A 12,876-nucleotide genomic window follows, 5' to 3' on the forward strand; every position below is an offset into this window, starting at 1 on the left:
ATGAGGTGGTTTCTGCTCTTCTTGGAATGGCTCATGGACTGGGCTCGTGGCACATACTGGTACCTGTGTGGTAAGAGAACTGGACTCTGTAAGGGAACCCTCAGCCCTCCTGGACCAATGATTTTTGACCAGAGGAAAAGGAAACAAGTGCTCAGACAAGGTACATTGTGTTTAATGTGGGGATGGAAAACTAAAAAACTTTGTTGTTAAAGCTTGTTGAGCTCTACATCTCATTATACGTATTACAAAAAGGTTAAAGGTTAAACTGCAGTTTGGAATTTTTAGCATTAGCTATGACTGAGTAACATACAGTGATTAATGACTGATTTTCATTTCTTTTTCTCAAGAATTTGACAAATATGAAGTGCCGCAGAAACTGGACGCCATTGTGATTGGCAGTGGTGTTGGTGGCTTGACAGCTGCAGCAGTTTTGGCCAAGCTTGGTAAAAAAGTGCTAGTCCTGGAACAAAATGATCAGGCTGGAGGCTTGTGCCAGACCTTCACTAAGGAGGGCTTTGAGTTTGATTCTGGTAAGATATCATTTGTAAAATACAGCCATTTTAATTGTACTTAAGATATTCTGAATGTTTGATTATATATTTCAACTTAATAAACAGTCCTGTTGTTGTTCTCATTTGTTTATTCCATGTAGCATTCCACTTTGTGGGACAGGTCCATGAGAACAGCATCCTGAAAATTGCTTTTGATCAGATCACTGATGGCCAGCTACGTTTTGCCGAGCTGGATCCCCATGTTGACACTGTTGTAATCGGTACGGGCAAAAGGCGCAAAGAATACACCATCTTCAGTGGAAAGAGGCAGATGGAGGCCCACCTGAAAAAGCAGTTTCCTAATGACACAAAGGCCATTGAAGAGTTCTTCAAGATCATGAAGGTATTCATTTAATGATGAAATCGTCAGAAATTCTGAAATTATTAACTGAATTAAGCTCCATTATTACTGGCATCCTTGGTAAAGATGGGTAAAAAAAAGTTGAGGCTAAATGAACTGTGGTTAACTACCTCTTACACTGAACATATGAAAAATAATCTAAACTTTAACTGAAGTGAATTTAGTCCTGAAAAACAAAAACCCTTATCAAACTTTTTTTAAGAAAACCACAAAGTGCAATTATTGGACTACCTGCAACTACCTTGTGCAACCTCCTATTACCAATGTAATATTAGTAAGTCTTCTACTATAATGTTTGATAAGATTGGAAAATGAAGAGCAAGAACTCTCAGACTCCTTAGATTCCTCCTCAGGACAGATCTAAGTACTTTCTTTTGCACTGTACTCTGTAGCTCATGAGGTTAAAGTCAGGGGACTGGGATGGCCATGTCAGAAGCTCCATTCTGCAGTGATCGATTTGGACATATGTTTTGTCATATTTTCCATAATGGTCCGATGAGCTTATGTCCTCTTCCAGGCAGTTTTGTTACAGCTCCAGTTGTTTTCTTCTTAATTAACTAATTAATTAACTTCTTAATTATTGCTTTAACAGCTATTTTTATAGCAATTCTTCTGATTTACAGAAGTAAACACAATATTATCTCAGTTCATTAGTGTATTTTCTAATCCTCCCCATGTTGATGACTGACTGAGAGAATTTGGCCTCTGTGGCAACTCATATTTATACCCAAGTAAAACAGAAATTCATAGATAAATTCTTAATAGTTCTTGAAAACTCAGGTGACAATATGTAAAGGGCAACATGTATCAGTTACATTTTGTTCATATGAATAACTAGAAGTGCCAATAATTGTAACAACAACTGTAAAAAAAATGTTGAAAACCCTTTTTTTGTTAGACATTATTTATATTTATATTTATATTTACATTTTTCTTTTTAACTACAAAGACATTTATACGACTTTTTTACCCATTGCTAATTATGGGTGCCGGTAATTATGGAGCTGACTGTTTTAGCTGATGTACGCTTGATTCTTTTCAATTCTTCCAACATAGATTTGTTCCACCAAGATTCATCTACTGTGTGACCTGAAGTTGGTCCCACTCTGGTTTGCTCGCTTCATTCTGTGGAGTGGAATTGCTGACTGGATCTCTCCAATCTTCAAGTACTCACGTACCAGCACCTTAGAAATGATCAGTTCCCTCACTGACAACAAGGACCTCCTCACTGTCCTCTCCCATATCTGTTATGGTAGGGCTTAATAATGTCTACATTTCCTGTATAATCTGGTCTGAACTCAGATCAGTAGTGGCCTAATGACCCACTTTTTAATCTACAGGTGTTCCACCCAAAGATTCCAGTGGCATGATCACTGCTCTATTCCTGCATCACTCCAAGCGTGGGTCATTCTATCCAGTAGGTGGTGCCAGCGAGATCCCTTACCACATCATTCCAGTCATTCAGAAAGCTGGAGGCAAAGTCTTGGTCAAGGCCCCAGTATCTCGAATCTTGGTTGACAAAAGTGGAAGTGCTTATGGTACGTTACCCTGGGTGATATTTCATTACCAAAAACTAATAAAAAGTTTTCAAGTGCTTAAGTGTCAGTTAAAGAAGACAAATTCATTATCGTCAGCAGTTTGTATCATTCAATTAAATAGAACTATGAAAATAATGTACCCCAATAATGCCAGATTTATTGTAATTGTTATTTTTCAGTTGTAAATGTTATTTACCAAATATGCTTTTTGCATTGGACAGGAGTTACTGTGAAGACTACTGATGAAGAGGTTGAAATTCGAGCTCCTGTCATCATATCAAATGCTGGTTTGCTCACTACTTTCCATAAACTTCTACCTCCAGAGATCAAGATGGAGCCAGGTAAGTCACAGAGTTTTAAATATCAGCTTAAAAATAAAAATTCTTTAACCACCTGGTAGTAACAGCTCTCCCATCTTTTTTGGCCAATACAGAGGTTGTGGATTGTCTTGAAAACGTTAAACCAGGCAGAGGCTTCTTCCAGGTGTTTGCAGGCTTTAATGCCACTCAGGAGGAGCTGGGAATTACATCAACCAGCTACCGTCTCTACAAGAGCAACAACATGGATACAGCGTGAGTGTGCAGTGGTTGATGAAGTACACAAACCATGTACTTGAGTTAAAGTAGAGATACCCAAGGTAAAAAATTACTCCAGTAAAAGAGGTCCTCCCTTTAGACCTCCACTTGAGTAAAAGTACAAAGGTATTTGCCTTTAAATGTACTTAAGTATCAAAAGTGAGAGTCTTAAAAGATTAATTATGGCTGTAATGTCCTATTACCATTTTTGTAACAAGACTCTTGCTTTATCAATTCATTTTAGGTGAAAATATTCTAGTGTCACTCTTGTTACACCAATACTTTAATAGAATGTCATTAATTAGTCTGATGCTGATGTCTATTAATATTGTCACAAGCACAAAACACTGAAGGCAAACAATTTCCATTAGATAGAACTAAGTGACTATTAATTAACCTTTTGCAAACAAGCAAAAGTTTCGGTTTAAGATTTAATTGCAGCTTAGTTTAAATAAAAATCAATTTAAATTTAAACAAGTTTAAATTTAATAAAAACTTGCTTTGAACTCACGTATGAGTTTTCCTTTACTACATTACATCTGTAGGTCTCTGTTCATAAACATAAACTAGCCAAAATGAATTTACTATAAAATGAAATGGTGTTTGTATGAATTCAGAAAAAAGAAACATGCCAGTCACAACTGCATATGTGTACATACTTTATATTGTGGTCTATTTACACAAATTTTGGTTAGAGTAAAAGTTTCTATGCACACATAAGCCAAAAGGAACAACAGATTTCGCATGTAGTGGAGTAAAAAGTAAGATATTTGACTTTGAAATGTAGTGGAGTAAAAGTAGAAAGTCATCAAAAAAGGAAATACTTCAGTAAAGTACAGATACACGAAAAAACTACTAGTACAGTACAGTACAGTAATGATTTACATTTATTTCATTACTGTCCACCACTGTGAGCCAGTACTTCCTCTGAAACACTTTTTGGTTCTTATACCTCCTTAAGCCTCTTGACTTCACTGAGTTGCTAAGAAAATGTGTGTTAACTCAGTATGTGTGTACTCCATAGGTTGGAAGATTACTTCAGCCTGGATGAAGAAGATGCACCTGACAACATTCCCATGATGTTCATGTCATTCCCCTCTGCTAAAGACCCCACTTCAAAGAGCCGCTTCCCAGGTAGTCATGTGCACATGTATCTTATTCAGATGCTGGTGATCGCTTCATGATGAGCATTCTTGAGCATGTGCTGTGGATTGTTTCAGGGCAATCTCGCATGATGATTCACACTGTTGTAAATGCCAAGTGGTTTGGAAAATGGAAGGGAATTCCAGAGGAAGACCGAGGAGAAGATTTCAAAGAATTCAAGATGCGATTTGCTAATCATCTGTTTGACTGGGCCTGTGTCCACTTCCCCAAGCTGAGAGAGAAGGTTTTCATTTTAAAAAATTAGTTTTTTTGCATAATAAAGGAGACAAATGATTTGACACACGATGTTCTTTGTGGCTTTGCTAATAATCACCACTATGTCTCTTCTGGTAGCTGGTAATGCTGCATGCTGTCAGTCCCATCAACAAGCATGCAGGAGCCATACTGTCTGCTGAACACAATCTGGAGAGATTTCAGCCTTTGACCATTGCCAAAACCAGGAGCACCACACCCATCAAGAACCTTTACCTCTCAGGTAAAATGCAGTCATCAGAATAATATCAGACAACCAAAAGATGAAATTAAATTAATCATCAAACGTCAATGTGTTTTGTGTCCTATTTCAGGTCAAGATGTGTTCAGCGCTGGTGTGTCTGGAGCGGTGCATGGTGGTCTTCTCTGTGCTTCTTCAGTTCTGGGGCACGTTGTGTACATCGACCTCCTTCTTCAACAGAAGAAACTGAAAAAAAATGTAGTTAAGAAAACAGAGTGAGAACATTCACAGGGATGAGAGAAGAAAACACCTCATGAAGACTTCATGAAGAGTTTATATTTTTGTTCTATCTTCCGTTTTCAAAGTCTCTGTTTTTCATATTTTCGGTTTAAGCTGAGAATGTATCTTATAATGCTGAGCTGAATATTCTGTATGCTCTTTCTTTAATCTGATCTTTGATCTGCAGATCTGAAATACGTTGAAATGAATATCATCTTGTCCTGGATGATAATGCCAAACTTTTAAAGTGAACATTTCTGTAGTTAAGAGAACTATGTGATATGATGTATCTTTACAAACAAAATAAACAATGACATTTTCTATCAGACCTGATGCAAGCTGTCAAAGTGATTTCAAGTGATGTAGAGCCAATCACCTGTAATTCTAGACTAATAATATGGGAAATATTTAACTTTGTGTTGAGGTAAACGGTCACTGGGGCGGGGGTGGTACCCTCAAAGGTACAGTGCCTTTAGTTAAGGAACATAATAGTACCATAATCTTTTGCAATTATATTTTTTTGTCATTTGCACTGAATCTGTACACCCTGTCTTGACTCTAGACTCATTATTTTATGGTTCTGTCTTAAAACATTAATACATTAAAAGGTATAAAAACATACCCTTCCCCTGGGAGCAACATATTTAAGGTACACAGTTGGACCTTAAAACCATTGTTGTACCTTTGAGGGTTCATTTACATTGTTTGTACCTTGAGGAACGAACGTACTTTGTTTTTCTAACAGTGTACAATCAAACGATCTGTCCTAAAATCCACATCTGCAGCTATTGTTTTGCTTAAATGCACAATAAAGTGACGTATTTCTAAATCACTCAGAAGAGTGTGTGCACTCCTTATGACTGCGAGTGTGTGGATAAGTCGTTTATTTTTGCAGGACAGGTAGTTGCTAACATTCTCGCAATGGTAACATTGTTAAGTGATATTTATGAGACAGCATGTTAGACTGTCACCAATGCATTAAACTGTGGGGTATAAACTTAGCCCAACACCACAGTTCTAAATGTGTTCAGTAACATATTCCATTACAGTATATGAAAAAGTAACATATTCAGGATACATTTAGAAGACAATTAAAAATACTGGCACATGGGAAAACTACACAGGGCATGACATGAATTTTTTGGCTTGTTTTTGGAGTATCGCCATGTTGTTTGCATGGCAACAAATGGGCAAATGCTTTTCAAGTGTAAAAAGGTATCCTTTGCTCCTTGAAGAACAGGCAAATGATGACACTGGGCAGGCTCATCTCTACTGTGGAAAAATGAAAGTAGCATGGAGAGCTTTGTTGCCTCATTCAGGAGCTCAAACTTTATGAGTGCTTCCACATACAACTCAGATGTAGACTACTTTGAACCCTGTTTGAGCTGCTTTTGCAGATGCTAACACCATCTGTGACAAAACAAAGTAATCCTCCTGATGTTGGTCAAAATGTTCCAGTTGCTGGGACACTGCTGACCTATCAGCTTGGTTGCCATGCCAACACCAAAGACAACAGTGATAGGTCAAGCAAATCTATGTTGCAGGTGAAAGCTGGCTGGCAAATAAAATAATGTTATTTCATATTATTTCATAATTCATAATGCATTTTCAGCATCTGAAACATCATGTTTGATTGGCAAGATATCATCAGTTATACATGTGATTAATTCATTAAATTAATTTATTGTCCTCCAAAAAATGCACTAATAAAATGCCTTTAAACCATTATATATATATATATATATATATATATATATATATATATATATATATACATATATAAATATGTATGTGTGTGTGTGTGTGTGTGTGTGTGTGTGTGTGTGTGTGTGTGCGTGCGTGCAAAAATTTAAAAATGTAACTGCTGCACCATTTAAGGCCTAATGTTTAAAAAAAGGTGGAAAATGTGAACAAGAAGCTTGTGAATAAAACAGTTTGATGTAGAGCTCTGCCTGTAAATATGCACTACGGTCGGACAAGGTAGCACAATTCATCATACTACCGGTTAGTGCTGTGCTTAATACAGCCGAGTGACGAGATGAGCCGTGTAAATAACTCTCGTTATTAAGTTAACAGTTAGAAATGTAAAAAACTTAAACGAACGATTACTTACAGTAGCATATGCGCACAACAAATGATAGAGTAAAGACAGATGTCTGTTATTACTCGTTTTAAACAGAGATTGAAACTTCGTTCGTTTTCCAACTCCGGCTGCCTCCGTCTGTATCCTAGCAACGCGTCTGCGCGTGCGTATCAGAGACTTAGCGCGAAGAGCGGCGCAGAGCGGAGACTTCAATCGACAGAGAAAGGACGGTTTTACTCCGTTTACTCTGGTTTTATTGATATTCAATAATAGTTCAGCTTCTAGTTACCTCAGACGGAGGCATCAGACTTGGACCGGACTCGAGTACTGCAACTCTAGTTTTGAACGTTTTCTTCACTCGTCAGTATGTTTCAACATGTTACAGAAGCAATCTGGCAACCCAGCTTCATTTGGTTAATTTAGCGCGGACAGGTGATTGGGTGGGGCGGCTCACGTGAATAAAAAAGCCCGGATATTGCTCGCTGCTGTCTTCTGGGTTTTTGTCTGAGGAGCGCTCGTCACTGTTTTACTTGAGAAAACCGGCCGAGACACGATGAGGTGGCTGCTGCTGTTTTTGGAGTGGTTGGTGGACTGGGCCCGCGGGACTTACTGGTTTCTGGTGGGAAAGAGAAGTGCTCTGTGTCAGGAGTCCTTCAGTCCTCCAGCCCGGCAGGAGTTTGACCAGCAGGCAAGAGACAGGGTATTAGCGCAGGGTAAACGGAGTTTGGTGACGTAGTCTTAACGCGGGAAATTGGACAAATTAGCCCATTCATGTCTGGGGGAAAATGCTACAGAACATGTTGTTTAACTGTAGACCCCCTGTGGAAGAATCCTGTTATGACCAACTTTTGTTGGTAGGTGGTTTGTGATGATCTAAGCTGGTCTTTAGGTGGCTGACAAGCTGGACATCCAGGTGGTCTGTGTGAAACTATAGCCTGTGCTGGTCAACCAGCTGGTTAATGTGTCATGTCTGAGTTTGATGGTTTAGCTGGTCACGCTGCAAATGTGTGTATTTATTTTAAATCAGTTGGACCATGTGACCAAAAGACAGCTTGGTATTAAGTAACTTTATCTTTTTAGCTGTATGACTTGAGAATTTTCTTCAGATTTGTGCTCAGGCAAGCTCAAATGGACCAAAGGAAATCTAAGATTTTGTGGTTCCTTCTTGGGTATTCTGGTATCAGTACTCTTTAGAGCTCTCTAGAGATGTAAAAAAGGGTGAAAATCCTTGTTTTACAGTAATAATACAAAAAAAGACAGGTGTCACAGATGTTTGAAAATTCTTGCCACAAACTGTTCAGTGGAGTGAGAACTCCATATGATCCTCCATTGTAGAGCATTCACTCAGTGTGTGTGAACGTAGTTCTGATTTTATGCATTTGTTTGCCAAAATCATTCTTTTGTTCTCATTGAAGACATGAAGTTTCATAAAGATATTAAGTATATAGCTTAAAGCAGTGTTCTCCAACCCTGGTCCTGCAGAGCTTAGTTCCAACCACATTTTGCTTTCCAAGTCCCTGATTGGCTGGATCAGATGTATTAATTAAAATAGGGGGGCAGTTTATTGCATTTTATTGCATCAAGTTGAAACTGAATTCTGCAGGAAGGGAGCTCTTTAGGTCCAGTGTTGGGGACCACTGACTTGAGAAACATTTTAAATGTAAGAATCAGTTCTCAAAGAAATGTCAAGATCTACTGCATCTATACTGCTGTGTTATTCTCACTCCAGTTAATTTCATAGCTACAATGTACAAATGTCATGTCTGTCTGTCTAGAGTTCAGCGCGGACAAAGTAGCTTCCGGCCTGGATGTGGTTGTGATTGGTAGTGGTGTTGGTGGACTGACGGCTGCTGCAGTGCTGGCCAAACTTGGCAAGAAAGTTCTTGTTCTCGAACAGCATGATAAGGCTGGAGGCTTGTGCCAGTCCTTCAATGTGAAAGGCTTCCAGTTTGACTCTGGTGAGCGGAGCTCTTTCACCAGAAAGCCTACAACACTTGTTAGATCTTAAGCTAATTTAATTCAAATGACAAATTGCTGATGTGCTGAATGTGATAATCTGCATGTTCCTTCCGAAGCTTTCCACTACATAGGTCAACTTCATGAGAACAGTCTACTGAAAATTGCGCTGGATCAGATTACTGATGGTCAGCTGCAGTTTGCTGAACTGGACCCTCACATGGACACTGTAGTCATTGGAAAGGGGGACAGACGCAAGGAATACACCATCTACACAGGCAAGCGACAGATGGAGGCTCACCTTAAGAAGCAGTTCCCTAATGATACTCGGGCAATTGAGGAGTTTTTTAAGATCATGAAGGTATGTAGCTTTTAATACTCCTGTACGGTGTTGTGCACTTTTCACTTCTCAAGTTTAGGGCAACTTGTTTCTGTGTAGAGTGGGGGGGTTAATGAGAGTAATCTAAAGACAAAACTGCCATTGATGGAAGTGACTAAACATTTTTTACCTGCCCTTGTCAATGGATTTTATAGTTGGGGAAACTTTCTCCACGCAGATGAATATAATCTCTCTCTTTTAAATTTTCCCCCAAAGATCTGCTCCAAAAAGATCCATCTTTTGTGTGACTTGAAGTTTGTCCCACTGTGGTTTGCACGCTTCATTCTGTGGAGTGGAATTGCTGACTGGATCTCTCCAATCTTCAAGTACGCATGCACAAGCACTGCAGATGTGATTGGTGCTCTTACCACCAACAAAGATTTCTTGACTGTCATTGCACACTACTTGCATGGTGAGGAGTCTCTGCAGGTCATTGATTTGCTTTGGCATTAAGTTGCAGTTTCTTAACATGGGTGTTTTTTATTTCCTTGTCTCCCCTGCCACAAAACATCTAGGTGTTCCACTCAAGAACGCTTGCTGCATGTTAAATGCATTGCTCTTTCATCATTACAAGCGTGGTGCATACTACCCTAAGGGAGGTGCGCGTGAAATCCCTTACCACATCATTCGGGTCATTGAAAAGCATGGAGGAAAAGTACTGGTTAAAGCCCCAGTCTTGCAGATTTTGGTTAATAAAAATGGTGCTGCTTATGGTGGGTAAATCGGTTTAAGTTGGTGTAAATTATGTACTTTGTTCAGTGTGACTTACCTATGAATATGCTTCTCCTCTTAGGGGTGACTGTGAAGAGGGGTAGTGAGCAGATTAATATTAAAGCTCCTGTAGTCATTTCGAGTGTTGGTGTATTCACCACTTTTCAGAAGCTTCTGCCCTATGAGATCCAAGTCAAGCCAGGTCTGATTTCCTTTTCTTTAAACGGCCAATTGATGGCTCCTGGACCCTTATTTTTTATTTTTTTTCCTTATGTCTTAGAGATGAAAGAATGCCTGAGTCCTTTCAAAATTGGCAAAGGATCCTTCCAAGTGTTTGTGGGCTTCAACGCTACCCAGGAGGAGTTAGACATTACTTCAGCAAACACGTTGCTCTTTAAGAGTAATGATATGGATGGCATGTAAGGGCCTGAGCTTTGAACATTTTTAACTGAAATCAAATTGCTGAAACTAAACTAATTTTTTTTTTTTCATCTGTTTAAGGTTGGAGGAGTACTTCAGTTTGAACAAAGACAAGGCGCCTGAGAATGTTCCTATGATGTTTGTCTCCTTCCCTACTGCTAAAGACCCCACCTCAAAGGACTGCTTTCCAGGTAGGATGCACACTTGTTGTGACTTGTGGCACACAAGGGTACATGTTGGGGAATCCTAGTAATATCCTTAACCTTTCAGGCAAGTCATGTATGGAGATTCATACCATTGTGAGATATGAGTGGTTTGAGCAATGGAAGGACGTGCCTGTGGAGACCCTGGCTGATCATGAGAATTACAAGATGAGATTCGCCAATTATCTTTTTGACTGGGCCTGTAGCTACTTTCCCAAGCTGAGAGCAAAGGTAAGGTTGGGTAGTGACAGTCTCACCTGCAGAGATGGCTCTCATTGCGAACAAGTACACTCACTTCACTTGGCATGTAAATAAATAATTGTTTAAGTGACATTGAAAGTGCTTTTGCATATCTGGAATGAAGACCTGCTGCAGCACTGTTAAGTGTAATAGTAACTTTACATTGAATGCAGCTGTTAAACTATGACATTTTAGCTGAGCTTGCAATGTTTAGTAGCTCTGAATTACTAAATGCTGCCCCTGAACCCAATCGATAAATGCACACACAAAAAATTAATGTGGACATGATTTATGTAAATTAAACTTGATCCTTGTTCTATAGTGTTAACACATAATTTAAGTTGGCAGTGCTACATGCTGTCAGTCCAGTCAATATGCATGGGCTGGGAGCCCGGGAAGGATCCATGATGTCTGCTGAGCACAACCTGGAGCGATACCACCCTTTGAACATGGCCAAAAGCAGGTGCTCCACACCCATAAAGAATCTATACCTTTCAGGTAAACTGCAGCATTTAATATTCACTAAAGTGGCCAAACTGTTTAGACTTGTAATTTATTGCTTAATGCAAGTTGTTATTTCAGGTCAGGACGTGTTCAGCGCTGGTTATTGTGGAGCGTTGCATGGTGGACTCCTTTGTGCCTCTACTGTTCTGGGACATGTGGTCTACATTGACCTTCTCCTCCTTCAAAAGAGACTGAAGCAGAAAGCAGCCAAGAAACTGGACTAAGATCTATGGATGAAACAAATGATTGATATTGAATCCGGTGCTCATGTCAATAAAGTGCCGAGATAATTCAATTTGCAAGAGCAATTACTGCACTTTTTTCCAAAACTAAATGGCTTTAGTTTTACCATAAAATCTGGTAACAAGCAATTTAATTGCTTTTATTCATCTCGTACTTTAATTGAAACAATGCAAAATAAAAGGTTGGATGAAAAGAACAGTGAATTTAGCTATAACCACTATATTTATTATTATTATTATTATTATTATTATTATTATTATTTTCATATACTTAAAAAAAAAAATCTTAAACTAAGTGTTTGTGGAAGAAGTAAGGTGAAGCTGCAGGGGGAGTATTTTGATGGGGACTGACAGCAGACCAAAGTATGGAGATGAACACACATTCAGTATAATTATAACTTTGTGTATTAGCTGATGAAGGGCATTTAATGACAGCGTATTAGATTAAGCATGTTTGTGATTCATGTATTACAATTAACAAGACTATTTTTAGAAATGTATACAAATGTACAGAGTGGTACTGTATACATTTCTTGTATGTTTTATTTCATCAGGTTACAGTCTTTATTTAAACAGTAGCACTTTGTCTTTTACCTCTCGGATCTGTTGACCTGCTGCAGCCACTTCAGGTACATGGTGTAGCTGTATTAGGAGCTGCTGTAAACTCTTCTGAAAGCGGCCCATCCACTGATCTGAGACCTGCATCTCACATGAGTGCATGAGCTCATTCCTACAGCGAATCACCTGTGAGAGACAGATGGATGAGATCTACAGTGTTTCCCACACAGGTAGCACTTTGGTGGTGTGCTCAGGTATATGGCTACCCATATGTGTAGAAGGCAGAATATGTTGCTCAAAATATGACCATTGTCAGAGGTGCCTTCATCTACAGTCATATAAAGATGTACAGTCCATGAAAAGTTTAGACTTTTTCAACATATTTGGAGAAAGATGGCACGTGTTAGTTTGAACAGTTTTGATATTCAAAGGTGATATAATTTAACAGACGACACTTGGAATTAACATTTTTGTCATTCTTCATAAAACTGAAATAAATAGTAATGCAGTTTTCTTATGTGGAGAAAGTATATACACCCATACATAGAGCACTGGTTCAAATGTGTCGAATTGAAATCGGGCGATGTTGATTAGATTGCCGTTAGAGGAAATTGTCTTATTTAATGCTCAGATATCTGGTCTGGTTTGCTCTTTGTTGTTGGACTTTGTGGTATCATCA

The 12,876-nt window shown here is 38.8% G+C and overlaps 2 protein-coding genes across 2 annotated transcripts; both read left to right on the forward strand.

Annotated features, from left to right (window-relative positions):
• Positions 1 to 4,901, forward strand: LOC118798263 (inactive all-trans-retinol 13,14-reductase-like). The gene is made up of 11 exons (XM_036557667.1): positions 1 to 160; positions 348 to 530; positions 653 to 894; positions 1,969 to 2,164; positions 2,253 to 2,450; positions 2,672 to 2,791; positions 2,884 to 3,022; positions 4,050 to 4,159; positions 4,246 to 4,412; positions 4,523 to 4,664; positions 4,756 to 4,901. The coding sequence occupies exons 1-11, from the start codon at positions 1 to 3 to the stop codon at positions 4,899 to 4,901; spliced, it is 1,803 nt and encodes a 600-aa protein (XP_036413560.1).
• Positions 4,902 to 7,537: 2,636 nt separating this feature from the next.
• On the forward strand, positions 7,538 to 11,621 carry LOC118798270 (inactive all-trans-retinol 13,14-reductase-like). Its single transcript, XM_036557680.1, has 11 exons — positions 7,538 to 7,697; positions 8,760 to 8,942; positions 9,060 to 9,301; positions 9,536 to 9,731; positions 9,835 to 10,032; positions 10,113 to 10,232; positions 10,311 to 10,449; positions 10,532 to 10,641; positions 10,721 to 10,884; positions 11,235 to 11,391; positions 11,476 to 11,621. The coding sequence occupies exons 1-11, from the start codon at positions 7,538 to 7,540 to the stop codon at positions 11,619 to 11,621; spliced, it is 1,815 nt and encodes a 604-aa protein (XP_036413573.1).
• Positions 11,622 to 12,876: the final 1,255 nt, after the last annotated feature.

This window comes from Colossoma macropomum, unplaced genomic scaffold (assembly GCF_904425465.1).
Source record: "Colossoma macropomum unplaced genomic scaffold, Colossoma_macropomum, whole genome shotgun sequence".
Lineage (NCBI taxonomy): Eukaryota > Metazoa > Chordata > Actinopteri > Characiformes > Serrasalmidae > Colossoma > Colossoma macropomum.